Raw genomic sequence first — 19,677 nt, forward strand, 5'->3', positions numbered from 1 at the left:
ACACACACACACAGACACACACACACACACACACACACACACACCTGGATGGTGATCATGTGTTCGTTCGTGTGTTTGTGTCAGCAGCTGTTCTTGCATACTACTGGACCCATCAGCCTAAGTTTGGTCTCATTTGGAATCGGAGCATAATATGTTATGATCCACTTAAGTTATGCACGATACAAGTTGAATAAATCCATTGTCTTTAGCTTTGCCGCCATTTTGACATTAGAGCTGCTGTAACAGCTGGGATGTGCAAACAGCAAGCGAGTGGAAAAAAGGTGTTGTTTTTTTGAGGCACAGCAGGGTTGGTAATAGGACAGTGGCGTACGTCGACAAATCCACGTTCGGAAGCGGTGTATTTTCTTTCGGAGGTCAGAGTGGAAAGGTCAAAGCAACACATGACTTTCACCCGGGAGACCAGTGTTTGTGTCCTGTGTGAAACCAATAAAACAAGGGAGACGCACCTGGTTGAGATCTGCATTCTGCTGAGTGCACTTTTGTAGTCACCAAATTAGATTTGTGTTTTGTCATCTTGCCTGTCCTATGTGCTTTGTAAGCTGTCCATATGACTCCCCCGGTTCCCTGATAGCGATGGTGAGTTACAGTAGGGAGTAGGAGGACTTGCTGATGAGATGTCAGATTTGTCAGCTATCATAGTGAAAGACATTCTCCAAATTGATCCAGTGCATTAAGATTGACTGTCCTTCTCCTGTGTAAGAGGCAGTCATTTACATATTTAATTCCCCTTTCTTCTGCTTAGCTCATAAGCTCACATTAGGTTGTTGGACTGTTCAGTCGTTGACAGTCATGCCGTTCAGCTACAGGTAGGTGAAATAATGGACTTGACTGATGATATGTCATGCTGTTGCTGTCCATCAGAAGCCACTTTAAAGATTTCTTAATTGCTCTGTCAAGGTAGAGCTTTTCTCATAGTGGGCTCAATGGGCTCCTTCCTTTTCACTCATCACTGGAAATTGTACAACAACTAAAAACGTACTTCTCATTATTGTGCAAACGGCTCCGATATTCTAAATCAGAATATTACCTGTGTATAGAAACACTTCCTTGTGTACTTATCATTGAAACGTGTCACTGTTCTGTGTCAGAAATGACCATGCTTGCTGTGTTGCATTTGTTTTCCTGTATATACCTGTAAATTGGATTTAGCACCAACCTTATGGGCAGTGCCAAACTGAGAAAAACGATGTATATACCTTAAGTTACTGGTCATTAAGTTCCTGGAGTGGAAAAGGCCTACCTGTCTCAGACTAATGATTCATCTCCATAGTGATTTTTTTTTTTACACCAGAGTCGGTGGCATCGATGTGCTGCATTGCAATATATGTGCTGCATATAACATAATACGTGTTCGCAATATTCTGTCTCTGTCATTTATGTAAATGCAAGTTGGGCAGAGCATTTGAGCAGGGCAGTTTGATAGTTAACGCAGCTGAACCTTCCACAGAACCACAAAAGGATGAATTTTGAGGAACCTTGTTATGTATCAAAATGGCCGAGCCTGTTGTGCAGGAGCCCGATGTGCCGTTTCTCAGACATGTATAATTCCCTATGGGTAGCACACCGGAAGATAAAGGGATAAAGAAAATAGCTTCATCAAGTTTTGATAAGCTCATTCTCAAGGGAAAACCCTTTTGACAATACTGATAATAAATCTGTACCTGTTACAGATCTGAATGCACACTGACTTTCGCAAAGCCACTGAATCACAGCGGTATAGAACCTAATATTGATTTTTTTTCCTTCTTTCTTTTACCTTCAGTTTTTTTTGTTGATTGTCCGGGAGTCATGCCGGTACAAAGATCACAGCAGCTCAGCTACGCTACCGACAGATAACAATATAGACAAACACACTGAAGAAAAATACAAAGAGAAGGCTTTGAAGAGCAGAAAACACACGCTGCAGATTAAAGGGCTCTGATAACTGTTAGATAGGTTCTAAGATGTGACAGGCAAATGAGAAACAGACTGAAAGGCCTCGAGAAATACTGGACATAGAAAGAGAAAACCAGAAAGAGGAGAAGAGTGCTAAAAGCCTGACAAGAGAGCACAGTGAAAGAAGGAACGATTAGGTCTAAAGTGACAGAGACTAAATGTTGACAGGGAGAAGCTGGAGACCAGTTTAAGTGAAAGGAATAATGGAGTAGACTAAAGGCAGTATGAAAGAGGAAAAATGACTTAAGCAGAAGACAAGATGAACTGTGATGAGCAGTGATAGTGTAAAGCTGGAGAGACATTGCAAGAAAATGAACCAGAGAAATGAATGTGAAGACAAAAGTGAAACATATAGAGAAAGATATGAGAAGCCAGGGGAAGAAAAAGAGATTTTCTTCGTAAACATGATGTTGAACACTGAGTAATTGAAGAAGCGAGGGGGGGAAAACGGGGAGATGCGCAGAAGTGAGGAGAAAATGATGAAGAGGAGGGGGAGGCGCACAGTTGAACAGAGGTGAAGGCAGACGAGGGTTGATGGGAGATGAGAGAGAAAAATGGAGAGAAATACTTGCACAGACGCACTAGAGGGGAGAGAAAAAGGGAAGGTCGGAGGAGGAGGCATAAGGCTCGTGTCAGTGGGGAGAGGATTGAGAGAAAGGGGAGGAAAAAGCGAGAAAAGAAAGATAGGAGGATACCGTGAGGATATGCAAAGTGGTTATGGAGGAAGGGTTAGAGATGGACAGAGGATGAGAAGATGCAGGCAGAGAGAAAGAGATTGCAGGCCCCTGAGCAGTCAACACTAATGAAGAAGAATGGGGGGTTTCAGCTGCTTGCAGGACCCGCTGCTGACTGCGCACACACACACAAAACTTCCACACACAAGTATGTAGTCCTCAATTTCTGACACAAAATGTGAGAAGCGAACAAGTAAAAACTCCACGTTGACCTCATTGCTATGCATGAATAAATATTACAAAATGTGTTGTAGCTTTCTTTAAACTAGGCCTAATTAAGGAACAGAAATTCTCTCAATTTTATATTTGTTCAGAGAGAAACCAGCTCAGATTCAAAACTCAGGCATGGGAGTTTCACACCAAGCTTCTAAATTAGTGTAGCTTGCTTTAATTGGGGCTAAAGTCTTGCAGTGTTTTTTTTTTTTATTTCTTCTTTGAAAGTGCAGAACTTTTCTACAAAGTTGACGTACCATGGTGCACATCGCACTTTTTTTATCCTTTGACATTCTATTTGTGACTCAGTGCTTGAACCGCCGCAACTTCCTGCCCACTGGAGAAAACGGGAATGGAACTTTTTTTAAGTGCAGAATCTGGAATCTTAACAAATTGTTCAGTAGTATTTTTCCACCGTGTTTGCAAAGGCATTGAATTGATTTTAAAAGGTAACATGTTTGTCAGATTTTTTCTCTTCTGCTCTCAGTTAAAGGTCTGTTTGTGTCTCATTAGCTATGACTGCCTACAGACAAGAAAAGAAAAAAGCTCCAAGGAATCTATTAACTTTTTTTCCCGACCCCAGCTCACGATGTTGAACAAAAGTTGACTTAAGCTTGCCAGAACACAATAGTAGTAGTAGTATGTGCAGTGCAATGACCAAAAGTGTTAAGGATACCTGGAGTGGATGCAGACCAAAGAAGGTCTCTATCATTCGTCCTTTTCATTTTTCTTTATGTGTTGGCCTGACAAATCAATAGCTGTAGTGAACTATTGTTTTTTTTAAATAAAACTGGGGCTGTAAAATTAATTCAGTTAGTACACTGGACATCTTGTAACCCTCACCAGTCATGTGTCATTTAATGGCCCTAGCACAAACATCATGGATGTATCATAGAGACAGGAGTAGATAAGGTATGGCGGATCGTTGCAACAATCAATGGATAATATCGCTGCTTTAATGGAGCTTTGATGCTTATAGGTTAGTGCTAATACAATGGTTAATACCATAGATTTTTAAATCCATGGCGTTGAGTCCAAGGTGCAAGCACGGATTTGCTACACAGAACCATCTGAGAAACGCATTGGAACATGTTTGGTCCTAAGCCAGTTGGGAGAAGAGCGAAAAATACCTTTTTCATTGAGAAGAGCTAGATAATGATCCCGATGAAGGCCAGAAAGTGTCAGTCTAACAAAAAAAGTTATTATATTATAAGACAAGTGTTGCTGGAGTTTTGAGCCCATCTAGAACAGCCTTCAGTAGCGTTCTTTGCTCTTCCTTTAATGAAAAAATACTCTCCAGTTCTGCAGTTGTGATCCCGTGATTCTTGCGTGATGATCTTTTGATATCGCATGGTAAACAACTTGTTGCGCTTATAAACCGAGCTGGTAGTTTAATCATTATAGATCCATTGGTAGTGACAATACTAGAATGTGGGGTGCATGCAGAGGTAGTTTGTTTCCCTTAAAACCCATAGACCCTCAAATCGTCATATATTATTACCTGCATCATTAATGTTTGATACCTTGGACACAGCAAGTATGTTTGAGGCATTCCACACTCTGCAGCAAGGTGGTTCAGGTGACTTTAAATAATGTAAAAGTTTAAGATTGATGGAAATATAGCCACTGTGACTGATTTTCCACCTAGAACCATGCTGGCTTTATTTTGGGGCAGTTTGCCATGGAGGGTCCACACAGATGATGCAGCAACGTGTGGGTGTTCAGGAGGGTAACACTTTGCTTTCCAATCAAGTCCGAGCTGTAATGATTTATTTCAAGCGTGGATGATTCCTACAAGCTGAATTTCCGGAAGTGTTGACTCAAAACATAATGAAGGCTGCTGTTAGACGGAGAGTTTAGTGAAAGAGGAAGCAAAAAAGGAATGCAGGGAAAGTGGAAAGTACTGAGGATTTAATTGGGTTTGTTACAGTAATGTGAGCATTTGTTTTGATTTGATTGGTGAATTGTTTGGCATATGTTCGGCAAATCCAATGAATCCCACTGGCAAGATAATCTACATATGTAAGTGAAGGATGTTTAGTTTTTCTTTGACTATGCATTCCACAGTCAGTGTGTCCCTTTGTGCTCACGTCACAGGCTCCTCCATTGCTTACTCCGTTGCTACTGTTGCTACTGTGGCTAATTTGTTTTGAGCACCACAATCTCTGCTAAAGGACTTTAGGACCTTATCAATTCAGTCCAGTAACATTTGGAAAGTCTAGAACAGCCGCAGTATTGAGTCTATTGAATATTTATCCCCATTCAAGTTTTTATATGGCTAAACCAGAAGTTAGGCAGAACCACGGATGTATAAAGAGAACGTCTACCTTCTCCAAGTTCCTGGCTTGTTCAATGGCACATGAAGCCAAAAAAGTTCAACTGCCGAATTTAAAAATAAATGGTGTTTTCGGTTTAGCACTCCGGCTAACTTGAATGGGGATTAAGTGATTTAATCGGGAAGCTCTTCTAGACTTATAAAATGTCATTGTACAGAATTCAGACTCTTATACAGAAACGAGTTATTTCGTGGGGTTTGTGATGCTATAAAAAATGTTTCCATGCATTTACAGGCGGACCTAAGTGTGACGCAACGAGAAGCAACTGTTCAGTGTAAAAAACATGGTGGCTTCCACGGATGAACGCAGCTATCTCGCTAATGCTTTTTTTCTCTTGGCTCCTTCTGTTGAATATGTGCCGGGCACCTGTAATTGTGTATTTTATCAATAAATTCGCATTATACAAACGGCAGATATCCTTAAATGACATGTTGTTTACTTTCTGAGCTTTGCCTCGACTCCGTTACGGGATATGTCGTACACTTCGTTGATCTGATTGTTTGATTTGGCCCACATGTTGGTGATAGATATAGTTTATCCATTTAGAAACAAGTATTTTTGCCCCTTCCCAAAATTTCTCCAAACGAGAGTTCCCACATGGATATGCTGAGCGAATGAGATTCATGCTAATCAATCCATCTGGCCAAGTCAGGTTATCAGGTGATGGACCCGGGAGTTGCAATTCCACTGTTTGGACACTATGTCAAATTGGCTTCAAAGCCCTTTTAGGGGTCCTTGGACAGACAGGAAGGCTCTTGTGATTGGTTCATGAAAATCAAAACCCCCTCCCCAATGAAAATCAGTTAGTGTGCAGGCAATGTCAAACTAAAGATGTAAACAGAGAGTAACTAGTTGACGATTCAGTTTGATATCAGGCAAATATTTTGTACTTCTTTGTCCATGTTTTCATACAAATAAGCAGGATCTATTTCTAAATCTATGTCTTTACTTGGGGAGGTGGCCATAGTCTGTGGCCATAATTCCCTGAGGAAGTTGAGAGAAAATGCCAAACAGCTTACTGTTCCAATGTATGGATGCCTGATCATACATAACACACATACACAAATGTCCAGGGTCTGGTGTCACAGTTACGTCTTCTATGTAGCGAATCTAGTGTACTGAAAATGTACTTCTTCAATTCTGTATACTGTTACACCCCTAATGCTCGAGTACATTCACATCAGCTCCCGGGGTCTGTAGAAAAGTTTTTGTCAGTTTTGGTCTGTCTGATTTTTCGTCAGTTTATTTTTGCTGTAGTCTCTTTTTTTATTATCTATCTTTAATGAATCTTCCTTCATCTGTCAGTTTTGTTTTTTCCTGCCTCTGCTTCCTTTAAACCAACACCTTTCATCTAGGTTCCACGTCTGTCTGCGACTTTTTTTCTCTCTCTGTGTCTACTCCACTCTCTTTGTCTCTCGTGTTTTATTCTGTCTTCGCCTATCTGTTTCTCTTTTTTAAACCCCTCTCTTCTTTTTCTTGGCCGCCTCCCTCATTTCTCTCTCCCTGCTCCGCGGTTGACTTATTGATTTCATTTTCATACTGTTGGCAGTTGTTCCTTCTGTCATAAACCATCAGCGTTGCCTCCTTTCAAGCAGGCATTGATCATTGTACAGCCGATCACAACCAATCACCACCAAGCATCATTATCTGCTCTTGTGATTTCTCTTTTGGTGTTCGTCCATCTTGTATTGTGTGCCCTGTGGGTTACATTTCTTAGTCTAGCAGTTCAACACTGCAGTGAAATAACAAGCTTGTACATTTGGGCATTTAAATAGTGAATTAAGCTTCTCTTCTCTTTTCCCTCAGACTTCTGCGTAAATGATCACAACCTTACTCTTCTTTTTCCAAAGAAATGAAACTTTTAATGTCCACGCATGTGCCCGTCTTTGACAATTAGTGTGCGTACCTCCACCACTCTCCAGCCACTGTTGTGATCCACATGGAACTTTCTCTTTACTCTCTTTTTCTTTGTGATACATAACACCTGCTGAGTCTCTGTCTGCCACCTCTATCTCTGCCTCAATTCTTCCATTTGACTCCCTCCCACTCCTGAATTTCCCTCTCCCTGTCTTTTGTTGCACTGCAGTGTTCGATCGAACAGCACATCAAGCCAAATCTAGAGCCTCTGTTTCCTCTTTTATCTGCCTTGTGGCCCCTGGTGGCTCTCAGACAACCTCAAAGCTTTCAAACTAGGGGAGAGTCATGGTGTGGAGACATGGAGGGAGAGGGTAGAGTTGAGGGTACTTACAATTGCTTCCTGAGGGAGGCATTTTCAACAGCTTTTGTACACCTCGCTGACCTTTCTGAGCACCACCACGCCTGTCGGCTCGCGCCACGAGACCCCCTACTATCTCTCCCTCTTTCTGCATTCTCTGACGGGGGTCCCGATAATAATTCGGCACAGCCCTGTATTGTGTTCCGTTGAATACCACCTCGGCTGCATAAGAAATTGAGCCACTCGGATGTGTTTTTTTCCAGGCACATTGCACACCAACATTCTGGTCAGCATTTTATCGCCCCCTCTCTGGCATGATTAGCAAGAGGTTTTGTGGAACCCAGACCACCAGCTGGGATAAGAGAGGACAACAGCAGGGCTTTTAGGTGGGTTTTTCACTGGCTTTTGTACCTTCGTTGCAGCCGCAACGTTATCGGACCAGTCCACTTTGTACCAGTCTCTCTTTTGTGTCCCGTTGTCAGTCAATCCGACCCCCCCCCCCCCCCCCCCCCCCCCCCCTCTTTCTCTTTATGAGTTGAGGCCTGCCTCTCCTTTGTGATTGCTCTCCTATTCACACCCTGTACTCCCAAAGAGATCGATTGTTTTTTTTCTTCTCTGGCCTTTTTGTAAATAAATAAATACAATTGTGTTATTGTTTGCTCCCAGAGCTGTGTTGACAAGTTCACTTTCATGTGAAACTTTGAAATTGCTTTTACAGTTATTTACAATGCTTTGTCTAGCAAATGTACCAGAGGTAGATGCGTATTGGCATTGTATGAAAATGACTCATGAACTTGACATTTGTAGTGTTTTTTGTCCAGTAAAATGGTAAGATCTTGACATGTGCTTACAATTGAGGGTGTCAAAGGTTTGCCCTACAGTCAGCCTCAGGGTTATATCTGATACATGTGTTTGCTTTAGGCCTATCGGTTTATACTAACTTCCCTCACTGCTCTATAGTGTCTTCAATGTCCAGAGGCTAAGGTTACACTTCTTCCCAGAGCAGTGAGGTATACTTCTGTCCATCACAACTCTCCTGCTGTTCAAGAAGAGTGGACTTCAGTAAAATGACAAGAGAAAGAGTAACAGTTGCTATGCTAGGCTGCACTTAGGCACAGTGGTGATTAGAGCTAACTGCTAATGTCAGCAGACTAGCATTCTCACAGTGACAAGATTATCAGGCCTGCCCTAAGCAGGTGTAATCTTTGACATTTTCCATGTATAACCTTTACCATGTACACTTTAATTCAGTGTGTTAGCATGCTACTAGCGCTAGGTCTGGGTTGATAATTCTATATGATCATTTATCGTCTTCCAAAGGAATCGTATTATGATGAACCATATATCGAGGTATTCTGACATACAATTATGTCCTCTTAATTGATAACAACAAGCACATACTAACTCAAATTTCTCAGAAAATTTGATGTGAAGTACGGGATACTTAACCTGACTCTCGCCAGATGAATTTCGTTCCACCTTGCTTCCCTCGCTCCATAGCAAAGCGATTTTAAGGAGGCTGGGCCTTATAAAAAAATCCTTGCATATGTTTGGATAAATAACTTCATTGTGCTGCTTCAGACAATCACATCGAAACCAACCTGTGACGCTGATGAGAGCGACACAGGGAAAAGCCAAACAGAACAGCCGACATCGTTTTCACCAACAAAAGCCTTCAGAGCCGTTAACTGGTGTTCTTTTAAAAAAGAAATATTCGCTACATTGGACAACACATATGGAATAGCAGCATCGATGTTGACGCCTGCTTCCTCGATGCGACCCGCCATTGTTGTCTGAATCATAACAGTCGTTTCTCTGCTACGTAACATCTATAAAACTCCGCCCAGCGGTCCTGATTGGCTCAACAACTTTTCACGGACCCTGAAATCCCTCTGCTATGGAGCGTTCCCAAATGGTTGAGTGGAGCTTGGGGAGTCAAGGCGGAACGAAAGTCATATGGCTATAGTCAGGTTACCGGATACTGCCACTGTTTCCAAGTCACTGATTCTGATGTGACTTGTGTTTGTTGCTCATGGGGGAATTGTTTGGACTCTGTAAATCATAAACAAATCAGTCTGGTTTGACCTACTCTATATGGAAAGTGTCCTGAGGTAACGTTTGTTATCATTTGGCACTATAGATAAAAGTGATCAGCGGATTTCAGATGCACTGGGTCAACGAAAATGTCTACAGCTGATTGTTGAGGTGTGAGCATCATTGTATGTCACAGCTATAATGTTTTATAAGAATACCTACACTAATGACAACATTTCACACAAATGTCTAATAGGATATAAGTTATGGAGTGATGACATTTCATATCCAAAAGGTCAAAACTGAACTTCTCTGTGACATCATAATGTTCTGTAAAAACCCCTTTTCAGGCTTTTATTCAATACAATAACTCAGGAACAGAAAGGGAGATATTTGTTCGGAATAGGTGACCATAATCTTGAAACTGTGGTAACTGTATGTGTTCTGCTGGGTTGAAGATGTGTGTGAAGCATCCATGTTCACCAAAAAATGTAATTCCTTCAAAATCTTCACTACATATATTATGTCATTCTGGACAAATGTGGATGGAAACATCAACTACACTGATGGGCATATCACTCAGACAACCACAAGGTGGTAATTCTAGTTTAATAGATGTACTGTTGCTATTATTTGGTCCAGGCAAAATAAGAAGATGTCTTTAAAGCTGCCAGTGTACTCCGTCTGTGTCTGACCACTGCTGTTACTTTCTGAAGACCGACGATCCAACGTCCACACACATCACACCAGGGAAGCGATTGAGAGTTCTGAAAAAGGATAATTCTTTCTTTCCTGTGTTTTGTATATTTGTAAATATATTTGGGTTTTGGACTTATCCATAAAAAAAAAAAAGAATGAACAGATCAATTGATAATAAAGTATTCGTTTGTTTATTTGGAAGTTGAGGAAGCTGATTATCTAGGTAGCTTGAAAGGAACTTGTGGAGACAACCTTTGTAATAAGTTTTCTCCTCCACATTCCTCTCCATCTCCATCCCTCCATCCCTCAGCAGTGGAGTGGAGGCCTATCAACCACAGAGCCTCAGCCTATCACCTGGTAGCCCCAATTGCCTGTCAGTCATCAGATCAAATGGATTTCCAATTGAGTCAAGGCTCCCAGGCTGGGTCAGGCAGAGTAGAGAACAGGCAGACTTCTGCTGCTCTCCAACCTCTCCTGACTTTCCGTTTGTTTTTTTCTTTCTCTCCTACCGTGTTCAGCCCCTGTCCCTCTTCTTCCCTCTCCACTCCCCTCATTCTGTCTGTCTGATGCGCTGGCCAGGCCACATGAAATGAAAATAGGCTTGTTGTAAAGCCCCAGATACCGATGTGTTATCTGAGAGGCAGTGTGGTCTAACCCCAGCAAGACTGTGTCTATGGCTCCTTTCACTCAGGATGGATGTTCAATTAGAACAACAGGTAGGAAATCCATTAGTTTGTTAGTGGGTTAGTTTTTGAGGTGTTACCAGTTTTTTTTTTAACACAGTAGAAGTGAACAGATACCATTTTGCAGACCGTATCAGAGTACTAATTACTTTTGCTGTTCATTCTGCGGTCAGCAGTACATCATTAAACAAGTATAGTGAACTTTATCCATAGACTATCTCACTTATTACGCTAAAGCACAATGCTATATCCTGCATCTCCGATGTGAGGTTTGCTTTCACATGTTCGTAAATTGAACATCTGTGGGTTTTGGAGTAATTGATCAATTAAAAAAATAATTGTAGTCATTAGCTTCCCTCCTGGTTCCTGTATTTTTTGTTGCTGGAGACAATCCTTGCAGTAAGTAATCTCCCCCATATTCCCCTCCGTCAACATCGTTTTACCCTCTTCAACAAATGGCATTTAATCTCTGCAACATGCATTGCCAACAACTGCTTCTCTGCAAGCGTACACTTGATATACAGTAAGGTTCATATATTACGGTGCACTTTACTAACACATTGCTGCTTTGGTGGTTTTTATAAGATTCATTGAGAGCATGAAGAATGTACACCAGCCTTATCATTTAACCAGGCAAAATAATTTGCCAAGGCAAACACAATTATACCAATGCAGCAGGTGGAGCTAAATTTCTCTCCTCAGTGGTCTTTACCTAGTTTGTAAAGTGTCCTGAGATAACTTTTGTTATGATTTGGCACAAAATTGAATTGAATAGATTGAAAAAAAAAACAGTCTGACCAAAAGGTGTGTTTTCTTGATGTTCAGAGTTTTCAACCACATCATAATTTGTCCAGTCGTCATGGAGAATTCTAGATGTTTAAACTTCCACTTTACCGAACATTTTAAGTACTTCTCGTTCATGTTGGCTTAAACGGTGAGGTTCAATTCTGGAGCTTGAAAATTACTTATCTTCCCATTTTTGCCACAAAGACCATTTTTACATCATGCATGCTTTTGAAGGGGTTTACATTGTATGTAATTAGATTGCAGATGATAAAGACTCTGTTTTATAGAGGAAAAACCACAATACAGGTTATGTGTAGTCTTAGTCTTTTTTAGTGCATCACTCATTTCTAAATTCTAGAAAGCTAATTTGTTGTTCTCCACATTAGTCAGTCAGTAAGTTATTTCAAAGAAAAGATGTAGTTCTATATCTTGAAAGGTGCAGGTACAGTGTCATGCAAGACACAAGTGGTTCATAGAGACATGTAGTTCCACATCTACATTACAGCAATGTTGTTGTTTGAGGCAGCAAATTGTGATTGCAAAGGTCAAAGGTCACTACCTCCTGTCCTCAGTCTTTCTGTTTGTGTATGCATTGAAGCACATGTTTACTCGTCCCTGCCTCATTTGAGTGGTCTATAATGGTCTCACTTCCTGAATATACACACATCGTTTGAGAGCATCTCTTGCTTGTTTTCTCTTAAGTGATTAGTTGCATTCACAACAATTTAAACAAATTCTAAGGAAAAAGAGAGAGAGAATATGTACTCAGGTTTACTCTAAGTCATTGTACTGTATTGGACTGTAGGATCCAAGACTCAACCCCCCATCCCTACAGTTCCCACAAGGTGTGTGAACATGGGACATGCATTGTGCCACTGAACATCCCAATATATGTCAACTCCTACCACTACCCGGTGAAGTGCGGAGTAGTGCAGGAAGAGGGAGGCATGGAAGAGAACAGATAACAATGTGGAGCAGAAGAATGGGGAGATAATGGTAACTGAGGAGAGGAAATCAGAGGGGTGAGATGAGAGGACTGAAGAGGGATTCCGTATTGATCACCCTGCTCTGTGAGTCTCTCTGTGGTTTTAATGGTTTGAATTTCACAGCTGGAGTGAACTCTGTGATGCTTAAAACAGATACCATGCCCCCTCTACACACACACACATATATGCACCCATACTGTGCAGTACATACATGCCGTCTGCTTCTTCACCAGCTGGCTCCAGTAGTCATTCTGACAGAACCCTCCTCCCTGCTGCTGTCCGGCCTTAGAAGCCAAGTGGAGCTGAGCCTGATCGATTACTGACTTGGGCACCAAAGTTAAAAATTTACAAAATATGTTATTTTGTAATAAACAACCATGGACTAATAATCGATGTAACTTTACTGTTACTGGAATCATTAATGCAGAATTACACGTTTGTCTTAATCAAAGAAAGTATAAGATGAACAAAATTGCCACAAGTGTTTGAACCATGTTTTGTTTTCACCAAAGAAATCTTTATTGGCAGAAAATACAATAGATCAAAGGGTGAGATATCAAGACCAAATGTCTACAGACATGCTTTGTGAGGCTGTACTTACTAATGTCAGCATGCTAACATGCTCTTAGTCACAACATGTAATGGTTACCCTCCACATAATCTTAATTTAGTGTGTTGCTAACATTTGAAAATTCCCCGTAATTTGGAAGTAGTTTGGAAGGACTTCTCTAGCAACACAGTAAGGTTGTAACTGATACAGTCAAGAGGCTTTATTGGCATGATCATATTGAGACATAGCATTGCCAAAGCACATCATACAGTCAACAGTCCATACCTATGGATAACACCACGGTGTGCTCACTCTGTGTGATGTTTTTAAAGTGTCTCTAGAATAAAGGTAAATGCATATTTCTTTTTACACTTAAACCTTTCTTGTAGCTTGTTTAAATCCCACCTGTGCTTGTTTTTTTTTACGCCTGAGAATGTTCTACACAAATTTGTGTGACCTTAATAAATCTAGTGGAATAATAGTCCCACTCTGTTGACATGTTTCCACCAATCATTTTCATTATCTTTTCTAAAAGGAATATGCAGAAATAAGAGAGGAACACTTTGTAAACACTCACTAAAAGGACCCAAACGCCAACTCCAGCCGTGTGCAGCTTTTTGATAAATACACTGAGGTTAATGTGTCACATCCACATCTGAAAAACAGGATCAGGTCTTCCTGTGGTCATCAGCTAATATAATTATAGCTATAGGAGCCATCTTGTTAGATATTGTCTCTGTTGGAAATCCTCATATGAGGCAAATCACGTACCATTAAATGCATGTGAGCATCCTTATTCTCTATACTTTATAAATGGAACATAATTCTATATGATCTGTTGACACCATCACACTAACAATGTGCTATAGGTATATATCACCTAGCTTTTCTCGATTATTTTGATAGGTTGACTCCAAGGTTACAGGAACTATGTCTGTATGGTGGCAAAGCTTTATTCAAATTGGCTAGTTATCGCCTTGGCCTGATAGGCCATTTCTCTCTCAGGATCGTTTGCCAGGATTTCAAGGTGTTAATTGATCATTGCCATTTCGTGGGAGAGCACACAATCAGGGTGAAGGCTTCTCACAGTATTGAAGATTAGGTCGTACACGGTAGCTTGGATTCATGGTGTCAGACCGGTTTTCTCAGGGACAATGAGATGCTAGGGTTTCAAGGAGCTCATTGATCTTTGGTTGAAAAATGGAGGTTACACTGCTTCGATCAATTGCATGTAGTTGTTTTCAAGTACAAGTTGGAAGGCTATAGCTCTCTCGGAGGTCATTGTATCCTTCTTAGGGCAGCTCACACTATCCATTTGTACCGTGCCCTGTGATTTAGGGTGATTCCCCCCCCCCCCCCCCTTCCTCTTCCCCCACGGCCCAGGCCCGCTTGTACTCATATTACTTGAATTGATCTGGGCCGCGGCTGCTTTTTGCTCATATGTCATCACCCCTAGGGGATTTAGTTTTGTCCGACCAAATCTGCAGTAAACACTCCACCTCCGCATCAAACCACAGCAAACCGTTTGGCAACTTTATTTAAATGTCCGTCCTGGGGAACAGATGAATATAAAAACAGTACCGTCATCAATGCCCCCCCTTTTATATGTCCACACACTTGTGGCGTACATGTGCATCCATGCTTTACAAAAGTCCACCTCTCTCACCCGGGCCAAGGCCCTCAAGCATGCCGTGCGTGGTCGCGGAACAGTTGTACTCACACTGGTCAAACGAACTAGACTTCAGCCGTGAAGCGTGCTTGGGCACTGTACGAATGGACAGTGTGACTAATCCCTTAGATGAAGAGAGTGATACTGAGAGTGATAGTTCTCCAGCACGCTTGGAACGTGGGAAAAGTTTCAGTTGTTTGCAATCTGCAACATCACCACTAGATTTAATTACATCTTGAACACATTGCTGCCTGGATTTTTTCCAAACAATTATTTGTATTGATCTCAATAATCCTGTATTGGTTGGGCTCTACTACAAATCTACCACGGTTGAATCTCTTTCAAAATAAAACTGTAAAAATGAAAAGTACTGAAATTCAAGGGCTTTCACAATCTTAACTGCCCTTACCTCTCCTCTCCTCTCCATTACGAGACAGTCTATGCATTTGTGGGTATTGCATTGATTTGAAAAGACATAAGAAGAGCTGTGTGATAGGCTGCGTTCAAATTCGTCCAAATACCCAACTTTGCTGCTCTTAAAAAATATTCAACAATGAGAAAACGAAATAATGTAACCAACCTATAGATGAGACTTAATTGATTAACTAGCAAAATGTACTGGGCTGTAAAAGAGGTCTGGCAATCAGAACTTTGTGTTAGAGACAGCCAATACCAAACATAGACTGCATCAACAAAGAGGGACACCAGGTATAAGTTGGGGTAATCAAGAGAGGAATTTTCATCTTGTCTATCTCCTGTAGGTGCAATTTGTTTCAAAACGAAAAAGCCTCTGGAGTAGCAAGGTAGGGCTAAGTAGTATTGGTCAACAGATTAACTTCACTCCATTACTGAGATAATTCCTACTATTAGCAGCACTGACCTTTCTGTTTTGGTCAGTGAAAGCTGGAAGAGCATGGACAAAACATGGACAGTCATTGCACCTAAGAGCATCTCAAAGGTCGGAGGGTGTGGCAAAAGTAATTCTCAATGATTTTTTTTTTCTCTTTGTCTCTTAGAACCTGCTGGTCAACCACGGATGAAGAATGGGAGAAGGGTAAAAGAGTTATCTGTTGAAGGCTTTTACTTTGGCACTAAGAGCGGCATTCGTCGCTTTCCTGTTTTGAATTATGAGCGTTGATTTGCTGTAAGCATGCCTTGTTTTTAAGAGGTTCTTATAATGCTATTTATTTGCGGTATCATCTAGTAAAGTTGCTCTATTACTCTGCACTGCTACATTCTCCAGGGACGCTTCTGAGAAATAAATGATTGTGTGTATTAGATTCATGGTCTGAGTCGGTACACTTTCAATTCTGTCAGTTACCAGATCAGCAGAAAGTATTTCTAACATTTGGGTTGTAAAGAACCATTCAGGGTCATTCTTCCACCATCTGAATGTGAAATTCAGTGTACGTCCAAAACTCTGCTTCCTCTGTCAGGAGGAAAAATAAGAAAATCTCTTCAGGTCTGAGATGAATCAGGTGCAAAGGGACCGTCCTTGTTTTGATCTCTGACTGGAAAAAAAGAAGCTGATTGAGTTTTATTGCTTTTGAGTTATAGTTTTGTATTTTTTTAACAACACAGGAATAAGCTCAGGTACACCTGGCCATGACTTAAATCCATCAGACCTGTGATGTATTGTATGATTTTATTAAACCATTCATATCCTGTGATGCTCTTGTTTGAGTCTTTAGTTTTTCCTTCCATCTACCCAGCTGGCTTATGTATGTAATTCTTAATGTCTTTTCATTGTAAAGCTGAGTACATCTCATTATAACTAAAGTGATTTATTGATTTCTAAAGACAAATGCATAATTTCATCAAATATCACCTTTCAGACTGAAACAATGTGCTTTTCAGATCTATAGTGAATGATACAAGAAACCTTACACTGTTAACTAAAGAGAACAACCATGTAAATAGAATTGGACAGAAAGGACATTGAGCTGTTTGCTAGGGTCATTTGACTAGTACAAAACAAAATGTCCATTTCTCTAAGTAGCCATGGTGGGGCAGGAAAGGGTGTCACAGCTTACTGGGAGATGAGCACAGGAGACGTTTCTCGGAGCGGCAGGGGCTGGAGTTAGCAGCAGGTCAGTGGACCATTAGACCCAGCTCGTCTTCTGTAACCAATGCAGCATGAAAGCACGGCAGAACCAGCAAGCCAACCAGTGGACAGCTGGCTAATTAGCTAGTGTGCTAAATCCGTCATGACTCCACACCACGCCGGTCACAAAAAAAGAGCCAAACAAAGTTGTCTCATCGGGACAACAGCAATGTTCTTTTGTAGTAAAACCTCTCCCTCACGACTCGCTGCAAGTCGGTTTATATGGGCACATAAAAATGGACGTTGCTGTGACTATTCTGCTATGTTGTTTTCAGTGGAAATGTCCTTTCTTTACATTTTATTTGGACACTTCACTAACTGCCATTTCGATGTTCTCTAGACTGACAACAACTCACAGGCATAGTGACACTGAAAACAATTCAGCAACTGTTAGCTGCAACGTTTTCAATAAATTAACTATAATTTCTAGATGTGAGTTTAAGGGCTGTGAGGGATCAAGGTCAAATGTCTCTGTGAGGATTAGACACAATGTGAAACAGCTAAATAAGGAGGGGAGTTGCCGATGATGGAGACCTCACTGAGAAATGCAGAGGTGAGTTTCCTCAAGATACAAGAAGCCAACTGGAAGCCAAGTTCGATGACAATGAAACTACAAACAAATGTTACACTCTGATATTGAAGAGGCACCTAAGAAATATTCTTATTATTAATAAGAATGTAAAACCTCAATGACAACATGTGATTATGTCCTTTAATAAGTTCTGCGGGATACAGTGCTGTGAAAGAGTAGTTACCCCCTCACAGATTTCTTCTGTTCTTGCTTTTTTGTCACACTTGCATGTTTCAGATCATCAAACTCATTTTAATATCAGACAAAGATAACCTACAATACAATACAATGCAGTTTTTAAATGATGATTTCATTAATAAGAGAAAAAAGCTATCCAAACCATCTACCCCTGTGTGAAAAAGTAATTGCCCCCTAAACCTAATAATTGGTTGCGCCACCTTTGGCGCCAACAACTGGCGATGTGATAGCTGGTAATGAGTTTTCCCACATCGCTGTGGAGAAATTTTGTGGCAAACTTGTGACAGAATTTTTTTAATTCAGTCACATTGGAGTGTTTTTGAGCATGAACGGTCTGTTTAAGGTCAAGTCACACCATCTCAATCCGATGTAAGGACTTTGACTAAGCCACTCCAAAACCTTCATTTTGGGTTATTTTTTTTTGCCATTCAGAGGTGAACTTGCTGGTGTGCTTCGGGTCATTGTCCTGCTGCATAACCCAAGTGTGCTTGAGCTTAAGGTCTCAAACTGATGGCCGGACATTCTGGTAGAGAGCAGAATTCATGGTTCAATTCACAGCACTGTATGTTTCTTGGCAAGTTTTTTTTTTTTTTGCAAACCCGTACACGTCCATTCCATGGATATACTGTATTAAGATGGCATCCCGTTCACCCCAGTTAAAGTTTATCAACGTGCCCATATGCTGAAAAGTAGGTGAGTCTCCAGCACCACATTTTGCAACGATGACACTCACACACTTACACTCACACTCACACACACACACACTCACTCACAGGGTGAAAACAATACCAACATTGCTGTCGTGGCCGGTAATCACTTCTCTCATTGATTTCATTGCTAGTGTTGAAGTTTGCCATTCCTGCGCTGGATTCAAATTGCCTTCACCAGGGATTCACAGGACTCGATGCATGCATGTATCCAGCATTACTGTTTTATGAAGTAATTGTATGTCATTGATATTGACCTCACCCTGGAATGATCGCTTTTACTTTCGTATCAGAGCTGATTTGCTTCAAACTAAAACTGCACATTAAAAGCTTTCAAGTGATGAAACATAGAGTGCATTTCACTGTAGTCTGTGCTGATGGTGCATTTTGTTATTATCATTATTTCTTTCTGCGAACCAGTGGAACAGTCAGGAACATCCAAAGAGAGATGTAAGATAAAGAGCTGGAAGGCAACAGACTGCGCATCTCCAATTCCTCACCAATGTAACCAACTCCTTTACTGTGTCCTGCCGATGTATGGAAAGGTTCTTATGCCGTGTGTATCATGAAATCAGTAAGTGGTCTCTAATGGTACGATAGAAAACTGCATCTGTTGTATAACTGACAAAGTAGCTGCTCCAAGATGGTTTGCTGCCTCCTAAATCCCAAGACTTCCGTACTTGCTGTGACCGCCATGGTTGTAATCACACCAACCCCCACTGAAATCTGAAGTGTCTTTAAATTGTTGTTATACGCATAGAAATGTCAGAATGTGTGTGAAATATTCTTAATTGTTTTCCAGATATTTCTTTTCTAATGTTTATGCATGAGAAAAAGTGTCCGGGCTGCAGCATATTTAATGGTAAGTTTGACCTTGGCCAGAATCACTGCACAGCCTCTTGCTCTTCCTACGGACTTGATCAGACCAGACCCAGCTCTACTACACATTTCTGTCAAACAGGGGGTGTCACAACCTTTCTTTACAAACATCTTAAAAGAAGCAATCAAGTGCAGATAAACAAACACTGTTAAACATTTGAATAAAATCGTCTGTGGGATAACGGGCACAGATCCTGATCCTTGTCAGCGAAAATACAAGGAGACAGGATCCCCATTGTGACTAAATGGGCACATGTAGAAGACAAGCTCAATATTTGGCTATGGTTCAATGGGGTATGAAGTCAAATTTCAAAGCCAGAGGCAAAATTGATGGGAGGGATCATTCATATGAATATT

At 41.0% G+C, this 19,677-nt stretch overlaps 1 protein-coding gene across 1 annotated transcript in view; it reads left to right on the forward strand.

Annotated features, from left to right (window-relative positions):
• Positions 1 to 16,531, forward strand: part of LOC310951628 (MICOS complex subunit mic25a-like) — a 68,538-nt gene extending 52,007 nt beyond the window's left edge. The window contains exon 8 of the mRNA XM_083919949.1: positions 15,878 to 16,531. Coding sequence (XP_083776075.1) covers positions 15,878 to 15,901 — 24 coding nt within the window. The 3' untranslated portion in view covers positions 15,902 to 16,531. The remainder of the gene's footprint in view (positions 1 to 15,877) is intronic.
• Positions 16,532 to 19,677: the final 3,146 nt, after the last annotated feature.

This window comes from Echiichthys vipera, assembly GCF_963691815.1.
Source record: "Echiichthys vipera genome assembly, chromosome: 9".
NCBI lineage: Eukaryota > Metazoa > Chordata > Actinopteri > Perciformes > Trachinidae > Echiichthys > Echiichthys vipera.